General features: G+C 49.6%; 1 protein-coding gene across 1 annotated transcript in view; it reads right to left on the reverse strand.

Moving 5' to 3' along the window:
* The window catches only part of LOC146772170 (mast cell protease 4-like), a 40848-nt gene extending 16386 nt beyond the window's left edge, over window positions 1-24462 (reverse strand). The window contains exons 1-4 of the mRNA XM_085637682.1: window positions 24351-24462; window positions 16058-16214; window positions 8218-8368; window positions 5213-5482 (exon numbers count right to left, since the gene is read on the reverse strand). Of these exons, the coding sequence (XP_085493808.1) occupies window positions 5213-5482; window positions 8218-8368; window positions 16058-16214; window positions 24351-24396 (624 nt within the window). The 5' untranslated portion in view covers window positions 24397-24462. The remainder of the gene's footprint in view (window positions 1-5212; window positions 5483-8217; window positions 8369-16057; window positions 16215-24350) is intronic.
* Window positions 24463-24702: the final 240 nt, after the last annotated feature.

Genomic DNA, 24702 nt, shown 5'->3' on the forward strand with positions numbered 1-24702 from the left:
AGACATACGTGTGTTTATATCGACCCAGGCACAGGCTTCATTGTAGCACGGCTACAGAAACATTTGTTTAGTCCCTTTGACACTGCGAAATCAAACAACCGTTCATCAAAGATCAACCACCTTCAGGTGAGACTGGTAGCAAAACAAAGACTACATTTGCGTTATCATATTCCTAAACATACAAAGCTCACTGAACCATAGATGCTGCGTCTGCTTCCACAGGTACGTGCATCACAAGACCCATTACTACGTTCGCCATTCATGCCCCCTCTGGAAGACACAGATAAAGTCGAAAGCTGCATCCAACCACGTAAAGACCGATCTCGTGAATATATATGGAACAGACATTCAGTAGAATCAGACATTGAGGAATCTCTAGAGCAGCATGTGATTAACTCGTCCCCTCCTGATCAGAGTTCAGCCTTCTAAGCTGTAAGTCAGCCGACTGCGTTTCAGTGCGTGTCACCGCGATTATAGAACAGAAGGTGGAGGATTGTCTCATTGAAACATTAACCAGAACCACTGTAAGTCAACACGCTGCGTTTCAGTGTGTGTCACCGTGAGTATAGAACAGGAGGTGGAGGATTGGCTCTTTGAAACATTAACCAGAACCGCTGTAAGTCAACACGCTGCGTTTCAGTGTGTGTCACTGCGATTATTGAACAGAAGGTGGAGGATTGTCTCATTGAAACATTGACCAGAACCGCTGTAAGTCAACACGCTGCGTTTCAGTGTGTGTCACTGCGATTATAGAACAGAAGGTGGAGAATTGTCTCATTGAAACATTAACCAGAACCGCTGTAAGTCAACACGCTGCGTTTCAGTGCGTGTCACAGTGATTATAGAACCGGAGGTGGAGGATTGGCTCTTTGAAACATTAACCAGAACCATGAGCGCGGTACAATATTCATCTATGCTAATTACAGTCTTAAAAAATCTCCAGACAGTTGTAAGAATCCTGTGTAGACGCGGTGTAAAACACCTAGAATTGAACGCAAATGAAAAGTGACACATCAAGCCCCTCTTTATAGTCAAGGTCAGGTGTCCTGAGTCTAAGGTGGGCCACAAAGCCCAGAAGAGATCCATCAATCAAGGTGCCAAGGAAGTGCCACCTCCGGACAAAGAAAACAAACACATGAATGCAGCAAGGAAGAGAACGGCAGTGGGCGCACCGACCCCCCCTGCACTTTAGCAACTCCCAGGCTCTCTTCTGATGGCATGACTGTATCAAGCGAAGGAATGGAAGCTCTCCAGTCCTTTCCGTAAAATATCGAAGGATGGAGAAATTGTTTCTAAGGAAGAAAGTAATTTCCAGAGCGTGTATATGCTGCTCTCTGAATGTTGTAGCTGTGACGCGCCAGCAGATCAATACCAGTGTCATTCTAGGTTGCCATGCCTGGCTACATCTATGCATGTTCAGTTCTGAAGTACAGCGATACCTCTTAGACGTGCTATCCAAAGGTATCCATTTGTTCGCCTGCTCATGATGGACATCTGAATTCATGGTGTCCCTCAACGACCACTCCAGTGGCGTTAACAAACACAGTATGGCCCACATCCCAATGGAGAGGCCTCTCAAGCTGCACAGTGGAGAATGCAATTCATGGAGAGCTTCAGCTATATCCAAGCAGTGACTGCCAATTCCTCTGAAGCACTAAACAGTAGTCTAGAGAAAGCCAAGGTGCTACCCTGAAGAGTAGAGATAGTACCTTTGGACAAATGGGTATTGTCCACGGTGCAGCATAGCTACTTCGAGTTCATGAAGGAATTTGTTAAGGAATTCACCCATCCGGCAGCCACCTCCAGCTGCATCATTCCGTCACAAGGACTGCAACCAACTCTCTGACGTCTTCAATGACAAGATATCTAAAATCTACAGAAACTTCGACCCTCAACCACTAAGGTCACCCCACTCACGGAATTGACCTTGATGACCAATGAAGGCACTGTGGCTATAATGGCATCCATCCACTTGGGGGCCCCCTCGGACCCATGTCCTCACAGAGTATTCAACCTAAGGAGACCCATGATAAGCACGGCACTCACAACCATCATCAACACCTCCATCGCTACAGCCGCTTATTTGGACGCCTGGAAACACTAAAAAGTCACCCCGCTTCTCAAGAAGCCACACGCGGACCCCGAAGTCCTCAGCAACTACTGACCCATCTCTCTGCTCCCCTTCCCAGCCAAAGTCATTCAAAGGCCAACAATCATCAGCTTTCCCACTACCTTGAACTCCGGGACAGCTCGCAATCAGGTTTCCGTAAAAACCACAGCACTGACACGGCCCTCATTGCAGCTTCAGACAAGATTTGTACCATACTAGATCAAGGCCACACTGCTGCACTTATCCTCCTAGACCTCTTTACTGCCTAAGACTCAGTCGCCCACGACTCATGGGTCTCCAGACTTCACAAAACCAGAATCCAAGGATCATCTCTAATGCGGATAGCCTTTCTGACCAGAAGAATGTAACGGGCCAAGCTTCCTCTGTTCACCTTAGAACCCAAGGACCTCATCTGTGAAGTCCTGCAAGACTCTTCACTCAGCCCCACTCTCTTCAACGTTTACATGACTCCTCGAGCAAGCATCATTCAGACCCACGGACTCAACATCATCTCTTACGCCGACGACACCACCAAAAGTGATTAAAAAAATTGCTAGTTAGATCTGCCAGCCCTGGGGTGTGTTCCTTCAAACGTTTTGCCTGTTTGCCTCACTTTTTGCTGATCTGTTTTTGTTAACCTTAGGACTCTGGCACTTTACCTCTGCTAACAAGTGCTGAAGTGCATGTGATTTCTCCCTAAACGTGGTAACATTGGTTTATCTACAATTATCATATTTCATTTACCTATAAGTCCCTAGTGGAGTGAAGAATGTGTGCCCAGGGCCTGTAAATTAAATGCTACTAGTGGGCCTGCAGTTCTGATTGGACCACCACTCAGGTAGCCCTTTAAAACATGTCCAGGGTGGCATGATGGAGTGGGATATGATGGAGATCCGCTTACAGCATGAACTCAGAAACCTGCTGTAGAGCATGTCACCGACTTGGGGGTGAGTAGTCAAATGATTATGTCGGAGGGTTCGAGGCGAGATGTGTTCACAGGGTGCTAGACCCAGCTTGTGTGATATGTACAGTTGTAATGATGCTAACATTGCATTATGCCCTGGATTTCTGTAAATACACCAGTGAAGTATTGCCTCTCTATCTCGTTCTGGTTGGAGATGTTATTATCTTTTGTGTTGCTGTTTGATTGCAAAACCAATAAAAGAAATATGAGAAAAAAATAAAACATGTCAGACCTGCCACTGCAGAGCCTGTGTGTGTAGTTTAGACTGTCATGTCGACTTGGCATTTAAAACCCCTTGCGAAGCCTTAAATTCCCTTTTTATTACAAATAAGTCACCTACAAGATAGGCCCTAGGTAGCCCATAGGTCAGGATGCTGTGTAACTAAAAGATCGGACATGTACTTTTAAGTTTTACATGTCCTGGTAGTGAAAAACTCCCAAATGTGTTTTTCACTACTGTGAGGCCTACCCACCTCATAGGGTAACACTGGGAATTTCTTATTACCTTTAATAAGTTATACTTTCTGATTGAGAGGGGGTAGATCTGTCATGTTTGGAACCTATGGATTTGTAATAATAAATCCTCTTTAGTGGCAAAGTTAGTTGTTTGATTACAACTTTAAAAAATCCCATTTTAAGAAATGTACACCAACTGCAGGGGATGGGCCCTATTAAATCAGCAAGACTGGGCCACCAAAAAATCAACAACACAAATGCAAATACTGACTAACTATTTACACCCCACACTCCATTTTTTATGAACACTATTTAATAATAGTGCTCATCAAGCATTATTTGTTATTTTGGTCGCGTCATTTCAAAAACATTTTTGTCATATACAAAAGATTAATACAAACAAATCATCCGTAATCAATACATCGAACCACCCAACATACATGAACAAACTGTTACACTCAATAATGGACAAAAAGGAACATACAAATCAATTATGGCTTTACAAATATACACTCACAGTCCTGCAACATACTTACCCACACTGGAGGACACCTAAGTTAACATCAATTTGATTTACTTGTCTACTCCTGACTCAATGGGCCAAGCCACATAGCAATGAACTGCTATTGTAACTAGGAGGTTTATTTTAACAAATTAAATATTATTTCCCTAATTTATTCGCTTACAGGTTGCACTGTTGTCGACACATTTCGAACCCGTAGCTTTCTTAATGGGTTTTCTTCAGCACTCAAAACTGATAAGCACTTAGGCGGGGTGCAGGGCACACAGGTGCCGGTGCTAGACAGGGTGCAGCGCACAAAGGTGCCGGTGCTAGACAGGGTGCAGCGCACACAGGCCTGTGTGCTAGACGGGGTGCAGCGCACACAGGCGCCGGTGCTAGACGGGGTGCAGCGCACACAGCCGCTGGTGCTAGATGGGGTGCAACGCACGCAGGCCTGTGTGCTCGACGGGGTGCAGCGCACTCAGGCCTGGGTGCTAGACGGGGTGCAGCGCACTCAGGCCTGGGTGCTAGACAAGGTGCAGCGCATACAGACGCCGGTGCTAGATGGGGTGCAGCGCACACAGGCGCCGGTGCTAGACGGGGTGCAGCGCACACAGCCGCTGGTGCTAGATGGGGTGCAACGCACGCAGGCCTGTGTGCTCGACGGGGTGCAGCGCACTCAGGCCTGGGTGCTAGACGGGGTGCAGCGCACTCAGGCCTGGGTGCTAGACAAGGTGCAGCGCATACAGACGCCGGTGCTAGATGGGGTGCAGCGCACACAGGCGCCGGTGCTAGACGGGGTGCAGCGCACACAGCCGCTGGTGCTAGATGGGGTGCAACGCACGCAGGCCTGTGTGCTCGACGGGGTGACAGCGCACTCAGGCCTGGGTGCTAGACGGGGTGCAGCGCACTCAGGCCTGGGTGCTAGACGGGGTGACAGCGCTCACAGGCCTGTGTGCTAGACGGGGTGACAGCGCACTCAGGCCTGTGTGCTAGACGGGGTGACAGCGCACTCAGGCCTGTGTGCTAGACGGGGTGACAGCGCACTCAGGCCTGTGTGCTAGACGGGGTGACAGCGCACTCAGGCCTGTGTGCTAGACGGGGTGACAGCGCACTCAGGCCTGGGTGCTAGACGGGGCGCAGCGCATAGAGGCGCCAGGCATGGAGGAAGGGGTCTTACCACGCCGGCGTCCCTGCCCGCGCCCTGCTCTCCGGCGCACAGCATGGTGGGCTTCATGTGGTCGATCAGTTGCAGGTATCTGTCGCAGTCGGCGTTGCTCAGGACGGTCACGTTGACTTCCATCAGCACGTTCGATGCGGGCCCGTTGCGGTTTCTCGTTGTCCCTCCCCAGCCGGCCACGTTACACACCGTGCCCGGGGCAATGTCCCCCTCTCCGGCCGGAAGTGGTATGAGTTGCACCTCCTTGTTCAGCGTGGCCGCGTCGCTCAGCTAGGAAGAGTAAGAAAGGTCTGGTGACCCAAAAGCTATCCACCATCACCCCCAGGACTCTGCTCGCAGCCCCAACTCAGCCCGCCCCGGTCACCCACCATTGCCCTGGGAGCCCCCCGTGACCACCTCCTCCTCAGAGACGCAAGGCCACCTGGAGCTGCTCCAGGCCCCGGCGCGCGCCCGGGACTCGCCTGTTTGTGTAGAGTCAAGCTTCAATCCTGCCTGTCCCTCGTGCCCATCGGGGCGCACTCGCGCCCCCGCCAGGTTACGAAACTGATCGCATGCCCAGGGTCAGCCCATGTCCCATTCTCTCTCTTAAGTCCGTTTCACCGGCCGCCCCCCTCATGTCTAACGGAAGCCCATCCACACACCCTCAGTAATGACACCTTCACTGTGCATAGAGCTTCAGAACGCTCTTCGCGCCTTTCAAGGCGCTCTAAATAACAAGTGGCACTAGAAAGAATGCAATGGCACCGTTTATCAACCTCCGAAGGCTGAAAGGCAGAGTTGGCCGTTCAGTGATTCAAAGTCATGCCCTTGCGATCACACACAGTTGTCAGCAGCAAGCCCTTCCCCCACTGAGCGATCAGTCCATCTCAAAGGTGAATTTCTGCCCAAGGAGGCCGCCCTTGCCCCCACACTCACACCTCAGCCCAGTCTGTCCAGAGAGCGCAGCATCTGCGCCTGCGCCCCACTGCAGAGGCTACCGACGCAGAAGGAGAGTTTATTGGAAACACCCATACTGTATCTAAGATGAGATACGGCGGCTGAGCCCCTCCATTCAGAAGATGTGCACGCACCTCCTGGCACAGAAGCACACTGCCGCCATCTCATCAGGTGCTGACAACCCTTTCACTGCTCTCTGGACCTTTTGTACAACTTGTTTCCTTTTTCCGAATGAGTCGCCATTTTGTAATTCTAAAGCTTCTTAACTGTATGTCGTGATACTTCAACCCTCTGCAAATAACCATGAAAGGACATATGTCTACTGTGACTCGCCCTGACACCTTTGCGTAATGGTTGCGCTGTATAGAAATGCATAAATAAACAAGATTGCTCATATTGGAGTGCCACTGTACATAGGATACTCAGCCCTCAGTACCCCTCTTCCATCCCTCCTGTGCACAGGGCTCGCTGCCCTCAGTACCCTTCTCTCCCGTGCACAGGGCTCCCTGCCCTCAGTACCCTTCTCTCCCGTGCACAGGGCTCCCTGCCCTCAGTACCCTTCTCTCCCGTGCACAGCACAGGGCTCCCTGCCCTCAGTACCCTTCTCTCCCGTGCACAGGGCTCCCTGCCCTCAGTACCCCTCTTCCACCTCTCCTGTGCACAGGGCTCCCTGCCCTCAGTACCCTTCTCTCCTGTGCACAGGGCTCCCTGCCCCCAGTACCCTTCTCTCCCGTGCACAGGGCTCCCTGCCCCCAGTACCCTTCTCTCCTGTGCACAGGGCTCTCTGCCCCCAGTACCCTTCTCTCCCGTGCACAGGGCTCCCTGCCCCCAGTACCCTTCTCTCCCGTGCACAGGGCTCCCTGCCCTCAGTACCCTTCTCTCCCGTGCACAGGGCTCCCTGCCCTCAGTACCCTTCTCTCCTGTGCACAGGGCTCCCTGCCCTCAGTGCCCCTCTTCCATCTCTCCTGTGCACAGGGCTCCCTGCCCCCAGTACCCTTCTCTCCCGTGCACAGGGCTCCCTGCCCTCAGTATCCCTCTTCCATCTCTCTCGTGCACAGGGCTCCCTGCCCTCAGTGCCCCTCTTCCATCTCTCTCGTGCACAGGGCTCCCAGCCCCCAGTACCCTTCTCTCCCGTGCACAGGGCTCCCTGCCCTCAGTACCCTTCTCTCCTGTGCACAGGGCTCCCTGCCCTCAGTGCCCCTCTTCCATCTCTCCTGTGCACAGGGCTCCCTGCCCCCAGTACCCTTCTCTCCCGTGCACAGGGCTCCCTGCCCTCAGTATCCCTCTTCCATCTCTCTCGTGCACAGGGCTCCCTGCCCTCAGTGCCCCTCTTCCATCTCTCCTGTGCACAGGGCTCCCTGCCCCCAGTACCCTTCTCTCCCGTGCACAGGGCTCCCTGCCCTCAGTATCCCTCTTCCATCTCTCTCGTGCACAGGGCTCCCAGCCCTCAGTATCCCTCTTCCATCTCTCCTATGCACAGGGCTCTCTGCCCTCAGTACCCCTCTTCCATCTCTCTCGTGCACAGGGCTCCCAGCCCTCAGTATCCCTCTTCCATCTCTCCAGTGTACACGGCTCCCTGCCCTCAATACCCCTCTTCCATCTGTCCTATGCACAGGGCTCTCAGTCCTCAGTACCCCTCTTCCATCTCTCCTATGCACAGGGCTCTCTGCCCTCAGTACCCCTCTTCCATCTCTCCTATGCACAGGGCTCTCTGCCCTCAGTACCCCTCTTCCATCTCTCTCGTGCACAGGGCTCTCTGCCCTCAGCACCCCTCTTCCATCTCTCCTGTGCACAGAGCTCTCAGTCCTCTGTACCCCTCTTCCATCTCTCCTGTGCACAGAGCTCTCAGTCCTCCGTACCCCTCTTCCATCTCTCCTGTGCACAGGGCTTCCTGCCCTTAGTACCCCTCTTCCGACCCTCCTGTGCACAGGGCTCTCTACTCTCAGCACCCCTCTTCCAGCGCCCCCGTGCACAGGGCTCGTTCATCTCTCTTGTGTGTGGAACAGTCTGCCCTCTGTGCCACCACAGCACCTTTGTGTTCACGCCTTGCACGAGAGCGGTTCACTTACCTCCAGCAGCACAATGTCGTTCTTCTTGGTCACAAAGTTGTAGGGGTCCGGGGTGTGGAAGTGAGCTTTGACAATCTTGAATGTCTGCCAGTGCGTGTCTTGCTTCACCTTGTTGTGTACTCCGAGGACCACCTTCACGTCTTTGAACTTTCTGAAAAACACAAGCACAGCGAAAAGTGAGCACCAGAGCCCTCCAAATGCAGCGCTGCGAGGCCCGTGACACCCTGCCGGGGACAGACACACGAACATACAGACACCGGTGCAGTGAGACACCCAGGGGTCGGAGCAAGCCTCGTAGGGAACAGACACAGGTGCAGCGACAGTGAGGCACTCATCAGTCAGAGCATGGAGCTGAGGCCCTCGACAGACCCCCAGGATATAGCGGCATGGATTAGCAAATTTAGCGGCACAAATATGGAAATTTAGCGGCACAAATATGGAAATTTTGCGGCATTTTTGCGGCACTTTATTTTACTCATAATCATTAATTCTCAGCCTTAAATCAATGGAAACTGTTTTAGCAGAGTATTCGCTTTGAAATAGGCAACCTGGGATATGGAACAGAGGAAGCAGCCCATAGGTGAAGGCTGTTATCCCTTGGAAATGCATTCCTCCATTTGCTTTAGTATAGGTTCTGAGAAGCCCATAAAAGATGGGCTGGTAGCATCCCATGGGAAATGGTATTCCAGAACCTACCTCTTAGTGATGTTAAAAAATTTTGTGGAGCAAGACACAGTGGTGCTGGCTGCGATCCCCGCTAATCTTGGGGGAAAGAGAGAAATAACGGAAGGAGAGCTCTGTTATTTGGGCATGGGGGCTAGAGCCAGACGATATGGAGAGGGTACAGACAGGGCAGAACCTTGGCACGCTAACTATGCCACTCATGGACCAAGTCTGACGTTATTGAAATGCCCCAGGAAGACTACACCACTGCACATGATGCTGAGGAGATTCTCAACTGGTCTCTCCCCTATATACTGGCCTTTACCAATCTAAGTCTGACCTCAGACTGGCACACATCACCTTCCGTTTTGACACTATTGGTGAGGGAGCTCACTGTCATTATGTTGACAAGACTACAAGACTGAATTATCCCTGTGCACTCAAATATGATAGGTAGTTCAAACATTCATTTTGGCGCCTCTTGTGTCACACGGAGTCCAGCCGTGTCATCAAATGTAGAGAATGTTGTGGGGAGTGTCACCTTTCCACTGGACAAGTGCGCACTGTATACAATGAAACACTATGGTTTCTTCACATAGTTCAATTTATTGATTGAAATCAAGGATTACTCCATAAGTTATGTTTCAACAATTCATTAGTTCATGAATCATTTGAATATCGATAATCCTCTTTTGATAAAGTATTCCTTGTGTTCAACTTTATATGTCCACCCAATGCATTTCGGGTCAATCAAATCTGACCCTTCTTCAGGGGTATATAACAAAATGAAACAGGACCATTAAGTTCACTGCACATTATAAGCATGAACAAAATCAAATGATTAGCGTACAAATAAATGTCTACCAGATACGAGATAAATGAGGTAAATGCGAAGCAAAAAATACATCTAGCCCATCGAAAATCGGGGAATGCAATTCATAAAGTTTAAACTGTGATGGATAATGTGAATACAAGTGACTTCAACATAAAGCTATCTGTGTGATATAGTGACAAACAGAAAGTGATGGAATGTTTGGGGACGACCCTGTGAAAATCGCCCGTATGTTAAGTGAACGCGGTATTCTACTAACGGGACCGAACCAATTTAGGAAAGGAACGTCGTGGTTAAGATTAAAAAGTGCCTAAAGTTAACTAGCCATAAAACGCTTCTGCGCGTGTATTTCAAAAGCAACTTACTGGGGACCGGTGGGTCTCGGTTGCCGTAGACGCTCTGGGTCGAGGAAGAATTTCGCGCTGACTGTTGTAACGTGAAATGTAATAGGTCAAAATGGTGATCACATGATAAGGGGAAAGCTGATAGTGACGTGTGTTTGAAAGACCAATGATATCATATCCCACATAAAACGTGAGTGGCACGTGATTGGGGAGGCAGCGGCTTCATTGGTGTTTGCGCGTTGAGTTCAATAAAGTAGTGTGATGAACAGCGTGCAGTGGATATACCACATATGTGATGCCATGTCAGAAAGTGCGAAGTGAAAAAGTGCAAGTATATCACCAGAAAAATAAAAATGAACTAGAATAAAAAATAAAAATAAAAAATGAAATATAAAAAACTGCACAATACAACTCAAATACAAACAAAATATTACAGATAATATTCGGACCAGAATGTTCCTAATGCCAATGCGGTGTCCCTTCAGCACGTTATAGGAAACATGCATACTCTATACGGTCATTCATCCCATTGGGATGGGTACAGTTCAGTTTTTTGATCCAAAAATACTCCGTTCTTAATCTTTGTTTGAGGGGATCCTGGACATATAAAGTTGAACACAAGGAATGCTTTATCAAAAGAGGATTATCGATATTCAAGTGATTCATGAACTAATGAATTGTTGAAACATAACTTATGGAGTAATCCTTGATTTCAATCAATAAATTGAACTATGTGAAGAAACCATAGTGTTTCATTGTATACAGTGCGCATTATGTTGACAAGCCCATATCGATTGAGGAGATTGTACAGGTGAATCGGAGCCTTCCCTCTGGCAAGGCCCCGAGGGCAAATGGTTTGACTGTGAAATTCTGGCTCCGCAACTCCTAGCTGTCTGTGAGGAATCCAGGGAAACGGTCTGTCTGTCTCCCCCTTGCACTACAAGAAGCGCCAATGGTGAAATTGAAATTATGCAACGAATCACAGAATATGACCCGTGGAATCCACTTAGGAGCAGCTGAGGCGAATCTCATAATAAAGGCACTATACAACCGTGTAATACTTCAAGGCAAATTGCTAAATCCCGGAGGGTCTGGCTAGGGCTCCGACCGTTTATGTTTTCACAGGTGAAGGGGGCGGAGGGGCACAATGTTATAACATTTGCAATGAACGCGCGTTCAAACTATTGTCATTGTAAATGACAATGCCATTTATTTATGTTTTATAAACCAAAACATAAATAAAAGGCATTGTCATTTACAATGCCAGTAGCTGGAACTCGCGTAAATGTGAGACCTATTGCATTGCAAATGCTTGTTTTTTTTTACTATTCTGCTAGGGTGACAGACATTTACACAGGACACGTATGGATGGATTTTGCTGCTGCTCTGTCCTCTCTCCACCACTTCCTTGCCGCCTGACAGTTTCCAGGTGTGACTTCTTTTCACCTGCTCTCCCCCATTGGGTTCACTGCCTGCGCGCTATGTGTCCTGTTCTGGTCCCTTGTCTCCATGGTACCCATCTCCTTGCTTCCCATAAATTACCTGCCTGTATCCCATTCTGCCCCCAAGATGGTCCCTTCCTGTTTACCTTTCCTCTACTCCCTGCTTTTATCCAGTCGCCACCTCATCAACTCATATCCTGGTCTTACCTCATCACTTCACTTGGTACCTGGAAAATGTCCTCCTCTCTCTTGATTTCTGCCCGCGCCAGGTTCTGCGCTAAGGTGCTCGCTGCCATCCCACTCCTTCCTGCCTTTGTCCTCATCTCATCTTCTTGTGCTGCCTTTTGGGCCATGATGCCCGACACCTTTCGTCCGCCTGGCTCTTACTTGTCCCAACTCTGTTACCAGGAAGCTTGTCGCCTGCCCTTCTCTCGCCTGCCACCTACATTTGTCATGTTGCCATTGTCATACCAGTTTCTTCACTCGGTTTAGATCCCAAGATGTCCTCTTTCTGTCCAAGTTTGCTACGATAAAGGCACCCTCTTAAAATGGGAAGAAGTGTCTCCCCATGAAACTTAGTCACCAGCAGTTGCTGTCTGTGCGCATTACCGATTTCGCGGGCACTTTTGTAAAAATCGCGGCATTTTTACAAAAGTGCCGATTTCGCGGCAAACCGCGAAATCCTGGAGGGTCTGCTCGAGGGGCAGACACAAGTGCAGCGACAGTGCCGGGTATGGAAACCTGAGCCCCGCGCTCCGGAGTTAGCTGCTCTGGCCGCTGCACCACACCTCTCCTCTGAGAAGCTGTGAGTGGGGGCAGACAATGGTGCACTGTGACACCGAGGGGGTCAGAGAATGTCAGTAAGATGGCACAGGGTTGGGGCAGAGTTGGTGCACTGTGACCCCAGGAGGCTCAGAGATTGTAGACTAAGACTATGAAAGCCTGCAGACTTGGTGCGGTGTGACAACTGAGGGGCAGAGACTGGCGCTGACTGAGACCTAAGAGGGAGTGATAGACACTGATGCAGTGCATCACCTGTGGGTCAGAGTATGGCCATGACTGAGTACATGCAGGAGGGAGACATAGTGCAGTTAGGGACACATGGTTCAGAGCATGGCATGGGCAAGATTGCTGAGACTGGTGCAGCGTGGCACCCATGGTTCAGAGCATGGCACGGGCAAGATTGCTGAGACTGGTGTGGTGTGGCACCCATGGTTCAGAGCACGGCTGGGTCAAGTTTGCTGAGACTGGTGCAGTGTGGCACCCATGGTTCAGAGCACAGCTGGGTCAAGTTTGCTGAGACTAGTGGGTGTGGCACCCATGGTTCAGAGCACGGCACAGGAAAGGTCACAGAGACTGGTGCAGTGTGGCATCCATGGTTCAGAGCACGGCACAGGTAGGGTCACTGAGACTGGTGTAGCGTGGCACCCATGGTTCAGAGCACGGCACGGGTAAAGTCACAGAGACTGGTGCAGTGTGGCACCCATGGTTCAGAGCACGGCACGGGTAAGGTCACTGAGACTGGTGCAGCGTGGCACCCATGGTTCAGGGCACAGCACGGGTAAGGTCACTGAGACTGGTGCAGCGTGGCACCCATGGTTCAGGGCACAGCACGGGTAAGGTCACTGAGACTGGTGCAGCGTGGCACCCATGGTTCAGGGCACAGCACGGGTAAGGTCACTGAGACTGGTGCAGTGTGGCACCCATGGTTAGAGCACGGCACGGGTAAGGTCAGTGAGACTGGTGGGTGTGGCACCCATGGTTCAGAGCACAGCACGGGTAAGGTCACTGAGACTGGTGCAGCGTGGCACCCATGGTTCAGGGCACAGCACGGGTAAGGTCACTGAGACTGGTGCAGTGTGGCACCCATGGTTAGAGCACGGCACGGGTAAGGTCAGTGAGACTGGTGGGTGTGGCACCCATGGTTCAGAGCACAGCACGGGTAAGGTCACTGAGACTGGTGCAGCGTGGCACCCATGGTTCAGAGCACAGCACGGGTAAGGTCACTGAGACTGGTGCAGCGTGGCACCCATGGTTCAGAGCACAGCACGGGTAAGGTCACTGAGACTGGTGCAGCGTGGCACCCATGGTTCAGGGCACGGGTAAGGTCACTGAGACTGGTGCGGTGTGGTACTCATGGTCCAGAGTGCGGCACGGGTAAAGTCTCTGAGACTGGTGCAGTGTTCAGAGCACGGCATGGGTAAGGCCCCCAAGACTGGTGCAGTGTGGCACCCATAGTTCAGAGCATGGCACGGGTAAGGTCACTGAGACTGGTGCAGCGTGGCACCCATGGTTAGAGCACGGCACGGGTAAGGTCACTGAGACTGGTGCAGCGTGGCACCCATGGTTAGAGCACAGCACGGGTAAGGTCAGTGAGACTGGTGCAGCGTGGCACCCATGGTTAGAGCACGGCACGGGTAAGGTCAGTGAGACTGGTGCAGTGTAGCACACTCTGATCAGAGTGTGCACTGAGAGACTCACAGCGAAAAGACACTGATGCCCCTTGGTACCCAGGCAGCATAGTATGGCACAGGCTGAGGCTCCATCTGGGACAGGCACTGGTGGAATGTGGCACTCTGGGACTGGGGGGCGTGGCTGTAACCTGGTGCAGTAGTGACACCCTGAGACAAGATATAGTATGGATCTGAGTGATGTCGTCGGTTATAAACACAGCAGTGATGCAGGGTCCAGTCACCGTATGGCGCTGGCTGAGACCATGAACAGATCATAGCTACTCTGTGCTGGAAAGATGATCGTGGTGACTAAGGTCCCGGCCGAGGCAGAGATGACGGTCACTGACACTCAGTGGGCACTGAGATCATGAAGCTAGTATTCTAGGATATCTTCCGTCAAACTCAAAAGTGGGAGGGGTTTTAGGACGCATGCTCCTGGCCTTTTCTCGAAATCACTTTGCCTCATGAACCGTGGCCTGTAGGCCCTGCCCTCGATGTCACAGCTGCGACAGTGTAACTTCCTGCGCCTTGCATGATTTGCATCGTCAAAGCGTGGTGTTATTGGACCCTATCGGGTGTGCTCTGTGGACTTCCAGCTAGGTCACTTCCTTCTAGGTAACTTCCTGTCATGTCATTTCCAGTGTAGGTCTTGTGGCAGTGGGAAGGGGTTCTTCAAGATTGATGCCTGGTGCCCCTTCCAGAACTAAACTTCCAGGCGAGGGTTGATGAGAGCATGGCGTAACCCAGGAGAGGAGTGTCGCCCCTTGGTACGTCATGTCAGCCCCACCTTAGGTTTGAGTTCGATGGGAGGCGCCTTAATGCCACTCGAGGAGAAGCATTGCCTTTGGCCATGTTATGCAAACCCTGGAGTTCGCTGGAAGACACCCGAGGGTCCTACCGAGAGGGCTTTCACGCTGGCTAATTTATGCAAAACCCGCTTCATGCACTGTGCAGAGGAGCATGACGCCTGGTCACATTATGCAAACCCCGCCCTAGGTTTGAGTTTGTGAACAACACCTCCATATGCTACAGAAAGCATTGTCACCAGGGGTGACATCATCTAAATCCCGCCAAACATAGCAGAGAGAGGAGGAGGTGAGCAGCCGTACGTCCTCCTAAAGTTAGACTTAAACACAAGAAATACGGCAGCTGTAGGAAGGGACCACAATGCATGCTTATACCTAACCATAAACAATGATCATCTAAACCCCGCCATGGAAGATTCCTCCATACGCCACAGAAAGGATGGTCGCTGCTTTTCACATTATGAAAACCACACCCATGTTTGAGTATGATGGAAGACGCCTGCATATGCTACACAAAGGTGGGTCGCCGTGGGTCACATTATGCAAACCTCCTTTATGTGTGATGTCGATGGAAGACGCCTTCGTCTGCTACGGTAAGGGTTATCGCCACTGGTCACATCATGCAGATCCCACCCATGTTTGAGTTTGATGTAAGATGCCTCCGTATACTCCAGAACGGTGAGTCTTGGCTTGTCACGTTATGCAAACTCCACCCATGTTTGAGTATGATGGAAGTGGTCTGTATATGCCACAGAAAGGTGGGTTACCACGGATCACATTATGTAAACCTCGTCCATGTTTGAGTTTGAGGTAAGTCGCCTCTGTACGCTACCGAAAGGTGGGTTGCTGCTTGTCACATTATGCAAACTCCACCCATGTTTGAGTTTGATGGAAGACATCTCATTATGCTACTGATGGAAAAGGATGATGCTCATGACTGAGGTGGCCTGGGCGCACGTCACCTCTCTTCTTGACAAACAAAATGGCTGTCTCTTACCGGCCCCTCAGGAAGACCTTGGCCGAACTGTGAAAATATTTTTTAAATTTTTAATGAGTGTAAGTAATGTTTATAATCCAGCCTTTGGGTAGCAACAATTAGCGCGCTCTGACATGTGTGGGTTCTAAACATCATATTATACAAAGTTGCCTTGGCTGCTAGGCCAGCCATACACATGTTGGTACAGTCACTGGCTCACTCACCCCCCACACCGCACTTGCGCCACCCCAAAAGAGTTTGTAAACTACCCAGAATGCAACATGGCGCAGAACTGACAGAGACCGGAAAGAAAACAGTTCTTACTCTTCGCTGCAGTGTGCAGCCGTCAGCACAAACTTTCTGGATATGAGGGAACCTCCACAGATATGAGCATTGTTTGTGTTGAGGAGCAGACAGGCCATCCAGGGCTTGCTGTGAGGGGCCACAATCTGCCCCCCGATAATACCTCCATCCTGGTCCCCTGAAGGAAAAAAGAGAGGCGTGAGAAAGCATCTGGTTATGGCTACAGTCCTGCTCTAAGCATATAGAGGCAAGTGACGACCACCAGCCAGGTCCCTCAAAGTGATGGGTACCCCCAACACTCTCTGGCAGATGCGCCCGAGAATGTTACTTGGGTCCCATATTACACAGAAACAAATACGAGAACATTGAATTCATACCACCATTCTGCCTGAAATACTGAACCACAGACCTCCCAATAAAAGGTGCACTTGTCATCAAATCTCCCCAGAAATTACACTATTCCTCCCAAAAACCTCTGAAAACTTGGAGCTTACCAAAAATCTCCCTCATATGGTGTCATCTACACATCTGAGCTCAGTGGAAACCAAAAAGTGACAATAGGATCTCCCAGGAGTGAACCTGACCAGAGCCACACATGCTTGAAAGTAGGCATGTCCACATACCAGAGTCAGCCATGACCCTCCTGGAGAGATGTGGTCTTGCATGGATGACTTTGAAGCCACCTTGGCCTCGCTCACCACCATTGACGGCATTATTCTCAAAGACCAATGTCTCAATGTTGCAAAGTCATGCGGTGCCCCGGGCACCCCTATTTCTGATAACTGATACTAGTGGTAACTGACTCTGCCTGTCCCTGGGCTCTGCCTAACCAGGCCCAGGGCCAGTACTGTGCTGAAAACACACTTAGAATAAGGTGAAAACACCTGCATACACTAGGGGACACCATGGGTTAGGGTACCCCTGTGATTAGCATGACCTCCCCTATAAGGCTCTAGTACATAATAGGGCACGGGGATTTAAACTACCTTTAATTCTCTAGTATATAATAGGGCATGGCAAGTGAGAGGCCAGCAGCCCTTCCTGCACTTGCATGTGTGTACTGCTGAGGCCAGAGGTCAGTTTAAAAGCAGCACTGTGTTGCAGGACTGCTTTTAAGTTGTAAATAGTGCTGCCTTAACTCGATTTTGGTGTTTGGGGCACTTACAAATTAATAAACTACAATATTTTAGCATATTAGGTACCCCTAGGGTCTCCCCTAGGTGTCGTGAGGATCAGGTATTTATAAGGAGGACCCTTATAAAATAGGTTCTATATGCATGGGGCTAGTGAAATGGCACATTTCACTTCCCATATTGTAGTAAAGTGCTTCAGAAAATAGACTTTTGTGCTCGGAGTCCGGTGGAGTGTGGATCTGCAATGTGTTTACATATTCAGAACCCCTAAAGTCTCCTCCAGGTGTTCCAGGGGTGTGGGGTCCTCTAGATATAGGAAGGGTCCTTATAAATGATGTTTTATAAGCCCTGATGTTGGAGAAATTGCCCAAGTCATTTTCCACATTACAGATCCCCAGCCCCATAGGTTAACATGACAAGAAGTTATTTATTAATAACTCCCACCAGGAAACACAGAACATATCATTCAAGGACTTACTAGAATTTTGTTGATAAATCCAACAATATGCTATTGCTGAATATATCCTAAAATGTATAGACAATAAGTTATAAGACTTTCTTGTCTGTGAGTCAACATTCAGCCTTCCAGTGGTCTGCCCTGATTGGTCAGAGTTCAGTGGATTCGCCAGGCTGCTTTGATGAGGTGATAAGTGGCCCCTGGGGTGAGAGAGCCATTCTGGGTGGAGAGGGTTCTGCTACACAGGAATGCCAGAGCAAGGGGGAGGGGTTGTAAACCATGACCTTCAAAAGAGGGAGGGTACGGGCAGAAGAAACCCGTTTCATTCACCCCCCTACCCTCTGAACCCAGCCAGATGGCAGCTTAAGGAAGGAATGTGCAGGTGTCAGGGGGAGGAGTCCATGGAGATGAGCCATCCCGGAGTTTAGTTTAGCCGGCTCTCGCCTCTCTGCTGAGACTTCGGCCATATTGAATTTAGGAGAAATAATGCTTTCTGGGAGACCAGTGTGCCACACTTTGGAGGAAATGGTCATGCTCTGGGGTGTTGCCCTGCACCTCATTGAACAGGAGTGCCCTCCTGTGTGACAACAAAGAACCCTGAATACATATCTAGGAGCGTCTGCTGCTTGAAACTGAAAGAAGAAGAAGGATTGCCGAGCTGGAAACTTGATTTGCACCATCAGGCCCTGCATTCTGACTGAATTCTGACTGACTGCGCATGCTGCATTATCTGGAACTACAGACCTTTGGATGTACCTTGTTTCAAGAGTAATAAAGAGTGGGCTCCCTGCAAGCTACAGGTTAACAGAGCTCACCTGCATCAACTCCACCAAGAGTCCCCTGCCTGGAGTGTATCGAGTGGAGTTTTAAGACTGTGGTCCAGGTGCATTGGATTGTGTTTTGGACACTTTGGACCCTCAAGAGGAACTTCAGGAAGAAGTTCCAGAAGTTTGGGAAAGTTTGGTGAACTGTTGTGAAAAGGCTCCAGAGGGTGACCGGACTCTCACAGAAAGGCAATCTGGTAAACTCTCACCGAATCTGGCCTGCTGGAGGAGACTGCACGACGTCTGGTGAGAAATCCTCCAGAGACGTTTCTAAGTGATGAAGGTAAAATCTTGACCGGGGCCTCCCGCTTAGCATGTCCGACCAGGGCTCCATCGTGATCGGCCTCAACCAGTCAGAGGTGGCCAAATGTCCAGAAGTGGCACTATTGGTTTCTAACCACTAGAAGGTTTTTAATCTTTAAAAATTCATATCTCTGGTTCCCTACAGTGGATTATTTTCGTTTTGGTGTCATTTTAAAGATAAACATATTTCCTATTTTTATAAATTGGTGTTGGGTTTCTATTGTGTGTTGTGTCTTAATCATTTACTGAATTGGTGTTTTTAAATGCTTTACATACCCGTCTCTGAAGTTAAGCCTGCCTGCTCGCTGCCAAGCTAACAAGGCTTGAGCATGGGAATCATTTTCTGAGACCTATTCTGAGCCCTAGACTGTGTTAGTGGCCTCATGGACTATGGCAGATGCATATTTGCCTCTACAAGTAACCCACTTTCCAACACTCAACTTATAGAATCAATAAACGTCGCACAGTTTGCTCAGCTCCTGTCTGACCTTTTGGTTGATCCATAGTTCATGCTCGCCAGCTTGCACTTGTAGAAATATTCATGACCAATATCATCTCCCCTGCAACCATTCACCCGCTACCTTGTGAACATGCCCAGGCGTGCAGCAAGCAGCCCCCGTCACCGCAAAGTAGTTTATGTTATGTTATCTTATTACGTTATCTTATCTTAAAATGATTTCTAAAGCGCATGGCTGTCCCCAAAGGGGCTTCCTTGTGCTAGTCACAGGAGAGGCACAGCAAGGACATGTCCTGCCAGTTTACCTTAAGCAGTGCCTTACGGATGTGTACCCGCATTTCAGTTCCACGCCGTAGACTCTTGCAGATATTCTGAAATCAATCCTCGTACTAACTCTCCAAGGGATCCCAACAGTTGGATCTGTGGTCCCGGGTCCAACCTCGATACAAAACTACCGTGGCTTAGGGGCAAAACATTTAATTGCTGTGTATCTAATCTGTACCTCCGCTAATATCTGGACAGCCACGGCCTGTGCAGGTAAGAGCGGTGGGGCAGTGGGGCCGGGTTTGGGGGATATCGACAGAGTAACTCCAGATAAGTTACCCTGGCTTCAGATTGCTTACGTTCAACTGGTTCATGACTTAAGATGCAAAACTGTTGAAATGAATCACTTGCCAATACAAATGCCATTAAAGCCGCCGGACTACAGTGCCAGAGATGAGGCCAGGATGCTGACACTGGTCTGCGGTTGCATTTCTTCCCCTCTGGAGGGCGCCTTGCCTGGCAGTTCAGTCTGGACTGTCCCTGTTTCAGCTGACCCGAAAGCCAGATGTACTAAGATTGGATTCTCAAATTGTGCTACGGCTCTTGGCAAATTCAGTCAAATTCTGCAAACCCTTCTATGTTCTAATGGGGCAGCTCGAATGTAGGCCCTTGGGGAGAGTTGCAGGACATCCTTTAGGCAGGTAGGAATTTGTGACCCTTTGCAATTGGCTGTAGGCACAGGGACGGTGGCCCGCAATGAACAGAAGAGCTGCACCCCTTAGACTGCATTTCAAAATGGAAACCATTTTTTTAAACGACTGATTTTCTTTAAAGAAATGGAGCCGCTTTTTTTCTTTTGAAAGTTTTCCCTTATGAACGGCTTCAGTGAGAGCCGCCCGCACCTCGAAGCTGCCGCCATGATTCTCAAAGCGGAAAAGGCCCAAAGAGGACCCGTACCCCTTCGCGAATTAGTTACCACTTAACTTTTGAGTTGGAAACTCATCAATGGTTGGGACTGGAATTGCAATCACTGATTCCCAGTTTGGAAGGAACACCCGAAACACGCCCCTTTCAAATGACAATTCAGCAGGGGTCGGAAACACACATTTGGTTAAATACAGTGGAACCGTGGATTTTTCAGGGGCAAGTCCTGCGTTTTTGCGGATCACGGTGCTTGTTTTAGTTTAGCACAGCTGAAAAAATTGTAAGATTATTAAGAGGCTTTTTTTATGTCACACCCATCTCATGCCTCATTAGACATCATCAGTTCTGCAGTACAAAAATATCCTTTTTTTTGTATAGATCTTTTCTCTACCAGGCTCAAGGGGCCCAGCCGTAGCTCGGATTTCTGATCTTGCTGTTGCAGACAGACTCCTGCGTGGATGCATTAGCCTGCTGGGAAGTCCACCTGGTATATGTCTCTTACTGTGTCATACACAGGGCCGTTTCTAGGTGTTTTGCCACCCTAGGCGAGAATTGGAAAATGCCGCCCCCTCCCTCTTACTACCATCACTCTCTCACCCTGTCATCCAGACTAGAAGCATTAATGCATTAGATATTCCCAAACTCATGTTTTATGCCTCCCACCCGCTTTTGCCGCCCTAGGAGGCCGCCTAGTCTTGCCTAATGGTGGAAACGGCCCTGGTCATACATGCTTCTAAACGCTGTCAGTTATAGGGTTCAGACACTGCCCAACTCATTGGGTTTGTCGCTTTCAGTGAGTGATGGCGGGGGGGTTACGAGATACAGGGTCTGAAAGGTCTGCGGCAGGTGCATTGACCTGCTCAGCAGCATTACCAGTTGTGTCTTACTGTATCACTGCTTTGTCGTGCAGCAGGTATCAGTGTTCCCCACAGCAGCCTTGAAAGCGCGGGGGCTCGCGGTCTGTGAGCCGGAGGTTACAGAGACCTCTACAGCAGGTGCATTCACCTGAAAGCTGTCTGACAACAGCTTGGTTTGGTACCCCCTTGCCTGCTGACATCTGGTTCAAACACTGGCTGAGCAGGTGCATTACCCCCATGAGCGGTGTCACCATTGTGTGGAATTACCTTGAATGTTCATGTCCAGTGTTCTGACGGGAGCAAACCAAGCTGTTGTGAGACAGCTTTTAGGTTAATGCACCTGCTGTATAGGTCTCTGTGACCTCCGGCTCACAGACCTCTCTGCCCCCCATTGCAAAATGACCTTGTTCCCTCCGTCAGTTTCAAAGCGCCAGGATGCACCTACCCTTGCGTTTCCGGTAGTGCTGATGCTAAAGAAGCTGCCTAGCGCCAGCGCAAGCACCCTAGTGCCATTTTGCTAGGGTGCATGCGCTGTAGGAGGGATTGTTTATATGCAGGAATGGACATCTTCCTGCACATAAGCAATCTTAACAGGCGATTTGCTGTTTCTATGTGTGCTGAAGAATGCAACACACGTGGAAAGAGCAATATACGAGGAGGAATAAAGCATTTCTCCTGTTTAAGATCAGGTATTTCCAGGTCTTATTTTTGGCGCTGCCCCATACCTTGTAAATATGGGGCAGCGTCAAAAAGCAATGGGTGTTATGGCAGAACGCCCAATGCAACACCCTCTGTATGCCCCTTTCACGCTAAGTAGTGCGTGAATATGGGCATTAACTACAAGGCAGCGTTAAGCCACAACAAGTCGAAGGAGTTAATGCTACCAGAACGTCACTAAAAGTGACATTCTGGTGGTGTTAGGTCCTTGTCAATATGCCCCAGGACATTGTGCTAAATGAAATTACTTTGGGGAACATGATGCAATGAACCCACAAACCCTCTGTCTATCTTCACAAATGAACAGGACACCCACTTTCCAAGAGTGCCTGGAAAGTGATCTTTCTGTCTGTCTCACCTCTGTCTATGTGTCTATCTTAACCTCTCCCCCCCTGGTTACCTCTCACTGTCTCACCTCTGTCTATGTGTCTATCTTAACCTCTCCCCCCCTGGTTACCTCTCACTGTCTAACCTCTGTCTATGTGTGTATCTTAACCTCTCCTCTCTCTGGTTACCTCTCACTCTGTCTAACCTCTGTCTATGTGTGTATCTTAACCTCTCCCCCTCTGGTTTCCTCTAAATCTGTCTAACCTCTGTCTATGTGTCTATCTTAACCTCTCCCCCCCTGGTTACCTCTCACTGTCTAACCTCTGTCTATGTGTGTATCTTAACCTCTCCCTCTCTGGTTACCTCTCACTCTGTCTAACCTCTGTCTATGTGTGTATCTTAACCTCTCCCCCTCTGGTTACCTCTCACTGTCTAACCTCTGTCTATGTGTGTATCTTAACCTCTCCTCTCTCTGGTTACCACTCACTCTGTCTCACCTCTGTCTATGTTTGTATCTTAACCTCTCCCACTTTCTCTGGTTACCTCTCACTCTGTCTAACCTCTGTCTATGTGTATCTTAACATCTCCCGTCTGTGGTTACCTCTCACTCTGTCTCACCTCGGTCTATGTGTGTATCTTAACCTCTCCCTCTCTGGTTACCTCTCACTCTGTCTAACCTCTGTCTATGTGTGTATCTTAACCTCTCCCTCTCTGGTTACCTCTCACTCTGTCTAACCTCTGTCTCACTCTGTCTCACCTCTGTCTATGTGTGTATCTTAACATCTCCTGTCTGTGGTTACCTCTCACTCTGTCTCTCTGTCTCACCTCTGTCTATGTGTGCATCTTAACCTGTCCTCTCTCTGGTTACCTCTCACTCTGTCTAACCTCTGTCTATGTGTATCTTAACGTCTCCCCCTCTCGGTTACATCTCACCTCTGTCTATGTGTCTATCTTAACTTCTCCCCCTCTCCGGTTACCTGTCACTCAGTCTCTCCTTGCCTATGTGTGTATCTTAACCTCTCCCCTTTCAGGTTACCTCTCACTCTGTCTAACCTCTGTCTATTTGTGTATATTAACCTCTCCCCCTCTCTGGTTACCTCTCACTCTGTCGCCCCTCTGTCTATGTGTGTATCTTAACCTCTCCCCCTCTCTGGTTATCTCTCACTCTGTCTAACCTCTGTCTATGTTTGTATCTTAACCTCTCCTCTCTCTGGTTACCTCTCACTCTGTCTAACCTCTGCCTATGTTTGTATCTTAACCTCTGCCCCTCTGGTTACCTCTCACTCTGTCTAACCTCTGTCTATGTGTGTAACGTAACCTCTCCCTTTCTGGTTACCTCTCACTCTGTCTAACCTCTGTCTATGTGTGTATCTTAACCTCTCACCCTCTCTGGTTATCTCTCACTCTGTCTAACCTCTGCCTTTGTTTGTATCTTAACCTCTCCCCCTCTGGTTACCTCTCACTCTGTCTAACCTCTGTCTATTTGTGTATCTTAACCTCTCCCCTTCTCTGGTTACCTCTCACTCTGTCTCTCTCTGTCTCACCTCTGTCAATGTGTGTGTCTTAACCTCTCCCCCTTTCTCTGGTTACCTCCATCTATCTCTCGGTCTGTCTGTCTGTACCCACTGTCACCCTATGTCTTTTTTGGCTCCCTGGGCAAGACATATTCCAGCTGTGTGACACATTTCATGAAAGATGCATGAGTAATTCTACATTAATTGGCATTATGCAGGCTTGAATGAGCAGAAATTGGATAATAAAATTCAAACTTGTTCCAAACATGTCTTTCTTGGGGGTCCCAATACTGCAGGTGACACTGTCTCAAATCCAGCGTTACATTTTGCATTATCAGTTGTAAATATTACTGGGAGGCGCCTTGTGGCTCTCCGGGGTCTTGTTGGCACTATATGGATCTTCAGATATAAATAAAAGAAGCTCTTTGTAAGTATCAGTGAGATGAGATGGGGAGGTGGTGGTGGTTGGTGGTGGTGGTGGTGGGGGGGGGTGACCTCCACAGGTGTCCTAGCCCGCCACACCCCAGGGCTACTCACCAGCCCGCACGCCCACCAGCAGGGCCCACACGAGTAGGGTCCGCATGTCGCTCTTCTCCCGCCGGTCTCCCCCCTCCAGCCGATCTGCCCTCCCTTGGGCGGTGCTGCCCCAGCCCCAGCTCTCCCTCACTTTTATATAGCCCCGGCAGGGCAGATCTGAGAAGGCGGAAACCTTTCAGCTGACTCGTTACTTTTCAAAAACGTTCTATTTTTTTTTTTTTTTTTGATCCTTTAGATTTTTTGCTGCTGGCCTCGACCACAGCAGTGCGTGATGCGCGGCTGCTTGGGGTCTCCCATCCAGGCCCCCACTTCTCCTATGTGTTCTGCTCATTTGTCATTTTATTTGTTTCAT

The sequence above is a fragment of the Triturus cristatus genome, chromosome 12 (genome assembly GCF_964204655.1).
Source record: "Triturus cristatus chromosome 12, aTriCri1.1, whole genome shotgun sequence".
Classification (NCBI taxonomy): Eukaryota; Metazoa; Chordata; class Amphibia; order Caudata; family Salamandridae; genus Triturus; species Triturus cristatus.